The following is a 7,142-nucleotide window of genomic DNA, read 5'->3' as shown; positions in this document are numbered from 1 at the left end:
TCTTACTGAAGGACTTACCGAAGGCTTCTACCCTTTGGTAATTACCGAAGACTTCTGCCCTTCGGTAGTTACCGAAGACTTCTGCCCTTCGGTAGTTATCGAAGACTTTTGCCCTTCGGTAATTACCGAAGTCTTCTTCCCTTTGGTAATTACCGAAGGCTTTTGCCCTTTAGGCCATCGGTAATTACCGAAGGCTTTTTCCCTTTAGGCCGTCGATAATTATTAGCGACAAATGATTTATCGACGGCAAAAAGATTGTCGCTAATTCATTGATAATATCCACTACCGACGACTTTTTGACTGTTTCCGACGGACTAGGACCTTCGACAATGCCCTCCTTTTTGATAGAGTGGGGAAGAAAGATGTTGATGGTGTTCCTAGTTGCAAGAGAAGCGATGTGAGCATGGCCTACCTAATATCCTACGTGGTGAGCTCGATCGATGATTAAAGACAACAGCGAATAACAACAAAGGGTAGCATTGATGGGTTGTGAGGGAGAAGGTTGAGAAATATATTTTTCTTCATCTTTAACGAAACCCGATTATATATTCTGTGAACGCGAGATTTGGATAAAAAATTTATCGTTGATTTTACCAACGAATTTTTCAACATATTATTTATTAATAATACATATGTTGCATTATGGAGGAACTGAAAAAAAATATGTCAATAAAATTAATGTATACGATTTTAATCAAAATTTATGTTACATATTGACTACAAATATTAATTGAGATAAGATTATGTTTTAATTAATTTAAGTCTTAAATATATTGCAAATTAATATTATTTCTATCCGAGGTAGAATATCCAATAGTTCTAAATGGTTGACATATATGTATGATACAATTCAAATTAATGTGTATCTTTACTATTTATATTATTCTAATTGAACAGTGTAATGCAGAAAGTATTCTGGTGATGAGAGATGATTTTTTATGAGGTGTAAAGACGTAGTATGGAATCTTCGTTTTAATTAAAGGGCTAGCTAAGAGATACATGGTGCAAGGTTTAAGAAAGAGACCTATTGCCTTCGCTGTAAATGAAAAATAAAGCAAAAGCATTATAATCATATAACTATATGTATATATAACTATATATATATATATATTAATCAAGTGAAATATATAATTAGATAATATAATGTGATGTTATATGTGATAACAAAACCAAATGAAAAATACAATTCTACATTTGATGGTCCTTAATTACGCAAAGGAACTAAGAAAATGCATGGTGATTATATTCCCAGAATCAAAGATTGATATTGAGCAGATCATGATTGCACGTGGATGGAGACATGGATTTGCATGCATATTCTTAGGGTTCCTTGACCTAATACATATATATATACCGGGAAAGATAGGATCTATGATAAATTTCCCTTTGCATTGAAATAAAAAAAGAAAATGAATTATAAGAAAGAAAGAAAAGGAAGAAGACAAGAAGAATCGATGGGTGTAGATAGATGGTTAATTTTAGACCAAGCTAAAGGATCACTCGAAAGATTGTGCCAACTTTTATCTAAACTTTTCTTGACGTATAATGTTACATAAAGGCAAAGGTGTGTGCATAGGAAAACCACTTATCTATCAAGAAAGTACTGATAACAATAGGACTTTAGACTGGAGCCGCATTAAATTTTGAGCTTACCTTTAGTTGACTCTAACAGCTTACTCTCAATTTCTCACAAGAATCTCACTCTTCCACGCTTAAACCCTACCCCCATAACCTCATGTTTTAATGTCTTCATAAACTTACTCTCAAATCTCAAATTCTTCATTTTAATTTTATTTGATGTTTTAAATATGTTGATCAACTAATATTGAAGAAAAGAATGTATCAAATAGTATAAACAATTCAAATGTTATCATGAAATGTGATTGAAATGTCAAATAAACTTAACAAAATTTAGTTAGAAGAAATAAATCAACACATTTCTAGAGTTTTGAAAGACTAAAATGGTCCAAAATTAAAAAAAAAAGGACTAATTTCAATTTTCACCAAAAATTAAAAAATAAAAAAACATATTTATCTCTATTTTAACTTGATTTTATCTTTAGTTGATTGAAATTATCATCATGTTCTTAATAAATTTATATGGAAGGTCACCAAAACTGTTTTTCTTAGCAACTTCAAAGCATTTGCCTTTTAATTTTCATACCAAATGAATCTTAATCAAGCATAAAATGAAATAGAGCATGTTATCAAACATGAAAATTGTATCCCCTTGATTGAAAAACTTGAGTGACGAAAAACTTTACAAGGGTATTGTGGTTGGATAAATTAGTTAGTAACTTAGTACTGATCAAGCAATAACTTCTTTTGATGGAGGAAACATGGTTCAATGATGAGGGACAGAGGTTTTACATGTAAATGACAACAATTATCTTTTTCTGCTTTTATGATTGGCAAATAAAAGGAAAATGCATGCACGAAGTCACATGTACATCAAAAGAGAGATGAAAATGAGTGCCACCATGTTGCTGTTTTCAATAATGTATAATATTAAACCATGTTTAAGTGTGTGTATTTCTAAAGCAAAGCAAAGCAAATTGGTCAGTAGATTCCCATTCCCTACTTATTTACAAAAGAAGGCTTTAACACTTTAGACAAACCAATACATCAAGATTCTCTCACAGATATATATATCAATTCAGCTTTTATATCCAATGAAGGAACTGCATCTTTTCTCATTCTGCTTCATTGTTTCAGTTTATGCATTATTTTCTTCTGTGCTAAAGATCAAAAAGCAAACACCTATTCAATCCAAGTTTTTTAATTTTATATAGTTAATTAATTATGATCTTGAACTTGTGAAGAGAAATAATGGAATTGGAAAGAAAAACTTCACCGTAAATTATCATTTAATCCACTAAAATCGATAAGTATTTTATGATACTACATTTGAAGAAAAACACACCTTTTAACAGTTTTTGTCATAGCTAAATCAGCCAATTATACCACATTCTTGTATTTTAGTTACATTAATGCAAATTAATTGCTAACAATGACTGAAAAACTTAACTTTCTAAAATCTTAATGTATAAACTTGATAAAAAAAAGTATAAATAAATAAATAAATAAAGATAAACAACAGTTTTTTGCTTAACATTTTTTTTCCCTTTTGTCAAACTCTATTGACTCCTTTACGTGTACTGTTCCTTTGTTTATTATGGGCCGTAGTTACAAAATTTTGCTATTGTTGGATCTATTAATATTAAGGCTTTTTCTTCTTGCACCATACCATCGCTGTTGCTCCTACAGCTTCCACTGTCATTGTGCCACCGTTGCTGTAGAAAAGGAAGAAGAGAGAAATAATGAATTGCATAAAAAAGCACGTTCCAGAAAGCTTATTTCAAAATGCATTTAATGTGTTTTGGAACCTTGTTCTAGAAATTTTGTTCTTGAATGTATCGTATATGTGTATACTAAGTTCAATAGTTCCACGTCCTTTAGGAATTGAGGTCTAAAATGTTTTAAATATTTTTTTTTCTTTCATTTTTTGTGTTTTTAAAAAATAAAATTATGACATTTCAAAATGGATAATCCCTAAGAGGAAAACAACATATATTTCATTAAGAACTAATCGAATTAGAAGCAGAGTCAATTCGTAGAGTTTTTTTTTTTATCAAAAATAATACTTTTGTAAAGGTAGGGGTGAAATTAGAAAAATGGGTGTGAGAATAGGAAAGCCCTTATGTAACAAAGCAAGAGGAAAACTAAAAGCCCAAACCTGGTATTGGTTCGATTCAACTTCCTCTCTGTAGTGTGGTTCACTTATTTCGTTCCAAGCAAGAGGCTCTCGGATCCTGGGCAATTAGGTGAGAACACGATTGAAAGAACTTTTCTTAATAAATATATTGCTTATCTTTATATTTTTTTAGCATTTAATTGTTATTTTTTCTGCTTATAATATCACACTGAATTTGTTTTTGGACATAGGTTAATTCAATATTTAGCTCTAAAATGATATATATATATTTCCCTTTGGAAATTATTTGGATGAAGCTTGATAGTGGATGAGTTTGTGAACAAGCATGGCTTCTTCAACCAAGATGTAAATGTTAGTCATAGTGAAAACGAAGTTGAAGAGGACGCTGTAGTTATCTCTTAAATAATCCACACACAAAAAAGAAAAAAAAAATACTGTCACAAACAATCCCATGAGATTTGTTTTTGATGAAATGGTAGGTTTTAGGATAGCATGTTCATGAGTTATTACTTCATATATAATCAGTCTAAGGAGACTTTGTTGGCGGTCTGAAGAGCTTCTTGGTTGAAGAGGCCAACAAGTTGTTTGACATAATGTCTGAAAGAGTTGCACCAAATATGTGTATATTTACCGTTGTTTCTCCATACCTGGTACCTCTGAAAATGGTGTTATGGTATTGCTCAAAGAAGCACGGGCGCTTGAATACTGGATTGTATCAAGTATCTGCCCAACACGTGCAGCTGTACTAATTTGTGGGATAGATTTCGAAAAGAATAAAAAGAAATTGATAAATGAAACTATGGAAAACATGCAGTATCCCTGGTACGACCTCATTTGTTTCTCCTCTCTTGGGCATTGTCTTCATTCAGCAGTTCCTATAGCTGATACTTAGTCTATACTAAGTTTATTTTATGTTCTGTATAATGCTTCTAGTTTTGTATCTGAAACCCACCTATTAGTGTTCGGATACTTAGTTTGGTGTATGTGAATTCTCTTTTCAAATTTAAATTTTAGTCTTTTTGACTCATTCCCATGTAGCTCTTCGTGCTCAATTGCAACTTTGGCATTTTGAAAGAAATGAGTGTTTGCAGTGCGCTAGTGTTTGATGAGTGTAAAGTTATTGGCTGTTCTATGACAATATCTTAATTATTTATTTTCATATGTTCTTTGCTGTTATTAGAATTGAAGCTAAAACTGGGTATATTGAATCTTGGACTTTCAGTATAATGGTGGAATTTTAAGGGGTATGAAAGGAAGACATTTCAAGGATATGTAGTGATTATTGGTTTAACCAGACAAATGAGTATCTACAATATCAGTGATTATTTGCTCGATGAATAATATATCCGTCAATCTGATTATGTGATCATAGAAATAGAACTGCTGCTTGAACAAAATTTACTTACTCAAAGTGCTTCCAGTATGGCAACCTTTGTATTTGTTTTAGATGTGTGTTTTCCAGATGGTAAATTTTTCTTCAGAAAATCTATTGAGTTTTTTCATGTGTTGTTATTTGAAGTTTACTAGTTCTTTTCTTTTTCATCAACTTTTTTTGTCGTATGTATACGTTTAAGATGCTACACCTACACTTGGTTTATGTTTCACTACTTGTTATGTTCATGATATTTCCTATTGCTCAATATTTCCAATTCATATGTGATATTAGAAACAGTCCAGTCAAGTCCAATATTGCTTTAGATTGAGACAAACGACAGTCATTCGTTTGTAGTTTGGAAAGTTGCAAACCCTTGCTCTTCTAACCATTGCCCAAACCATGGTTTACCGTTTCCCAAACTAATTGAAAACCATGGTTGTACTTCATTGAGAACTTAATGTTTAGACCAACACTATGACTTACTTGTGTTTCTTACATTATAATCTTCTCAATGTCTATCTTTATGTAGCATTTGAATTATATGATTTATTTAAAAAACAACAGACAGGATGGGATCATGAAACAGAGCAGGTTGGATGTCTATTTCTGTAACCTAAGTGCTCATATAATTCAAATCACGTGTAATGAAAAAGGCAAAATCCCATTTTCTAGTTTCATTGAAATTATCACATGACAATGTTATCCATATTAAATTCATCATGTTACATTATTCTACTCAATTGATAATTCTGCATATATTTTCCGTATCTTTTCAATTCTTGATATAATGATTTTTGTGATAGCCTGAAAAATAATAGTTTACATTTATCAACTTTCCTAGGGTGGCGTTTTTCCTGTGAGTGTGACTTTACTGATCATTGATATAAGAAAGACCAATGGCACATTCATCAAGCTTGGTCGCTATGGGCCTCAGTTTTGGTCCAATTCTGAAAACCAAAGTCAGTGTTTCTGGAAGTCTTGTTCGCAGATCTTCAGTAGGACTTCGCATTCGGGCGGTGCAAGAAAATGGTGGACCACGAAGGCTGGTGGACATCATAAGACGTGTGCCGGAGTTCTCAAGAAATTACTTCAGAAGTCCTTCTCGCAGGGCTCTGTTTGGTGGAATCTCCTTGTTGGGTGGATTCTATGTTGCACAAACAATCTCACTGTCTTTTGGAGCTCTAGGAGTGAATGATGTTATTGCTGCAGTGTTATGTGTTCTTCTTACAGAATATGTGACTAAATTCTATTACAGCCGACCAAAAGTTACTTTCCCAGTTGCTCTTCTCAACAACTTTAAAATGGGTTTCACCTATGGACTATTCATTGATGCCTTTAAGCTTGCCAGTTGATTTTCAACATCAATACAACTACTCAAGATTGAAACCTTGATACATAGCAGGCTCTCCAAAAGTTGGTTTGGTTCTGTTTAACCACTAAGCTTGTACGTGTCAGAACTGGTCACCACATAAAATCCAACATGTCATGATACGTTGTACCTGGTCACACTCCAAAGTTGGTTTGCTTTTGGTAAATGTCAAACCCTTGTAAATGTTAGAATTGGTCCTAGAGTCATCCTTACATTTCTTGTAAATCAACCCACATATCAATTATTCTTCCCTAATATTTCTTCCAATTCCTTTATAATTTGTGAGGCTATTCTGTCTTTTCACTATCTGTTCCTGTTATGTTCTAAATATATGTACCTCTGTATATCTGTGCCTGACAATGTTAGATTGATGAGCCTATGATCACATTCTGGTTACATTTTTTTGGCGGACCTTGACGATAAAAGACTTCATAGGGAAGATGACTCTAGATAAATGGTATCCCATGTGATGGATAAAATATAGATTTATTACGGTTTCATTATATCCATTGTTAATCTAAATCCAATTTTTCAAAGTTTTTATTTCTGTTTTACACTTTACTACCCTACCATTCTATGGAAAATCTACATTCCTGGCTCTATTATGTTGCTGAAATAGTTGCAAAGTAGTAGTTATTGATGCACTTATAGCAAAAAACCAAAATTGTGACAACACTAATACA

At 32.3% G+C, this 7,142-nt stretch overlaps 1 protein-coding gene across 1 annotated transcript; it reads left to right on the top strand.

Annotated features, from left to right (window-relative positions):
• Positions 1 to 3,745: 3,745 nt before the first annotated feature.
• On the top strand, positions 3,746 to 6,714 carry LOC108342153 (uncharacterized protein ycf20). The gene is made up of 2 exons (XM_017579868.2): positions 3,746 to 3,824; positions 5,932 to 6,714. Exon 2 carries the CDS (start codon positions 5,987 to 5,989, stop codon positions 6,440 to 6,442), a length of 456 nt encoding a protein of 151 aa, XP_017435357.1. The 5' UTR covers positions 3,746 to 3,824; positions 5,932 to 5,986; the 3' UTR covers positions 6,443 to 6,714.
• Positions 6,715 to 7,142: the final 428 nt, after the last annotated feature.

The sequence above is a fragment of the Vigna angularis genome, chromosome 6 (genome assembly GCF_016808095.1).
Source record: "Vigna angularis cultivar LongXiaoDou No.4 chromosome 6, ASM1680809v1, whole genome shotgun sequence".
In the NCBI taxonomy this organism is placed as follows: Eukaryota; Viridiplantae; Streptophyta; class Magnoliopsida; order Fabales; family Fabaceae; genus Vigna; species Vigna angularis.
The sequence above is the reverse complement of the archived record's forward strand: the minus strand, read 5'-3'. Positions and strand labels throughout refer to the sequence as shown.

Bases quoted from the DNA above. Each gene is read 5' to 3' on its own strand.
- LOC108342153 (XM_017579868.2), top strand. From the start codon at position 5,987: ATGGCACATTCATCAAGCTTGGTCGCTATGGGCCTCAGTTTTGGTCCA.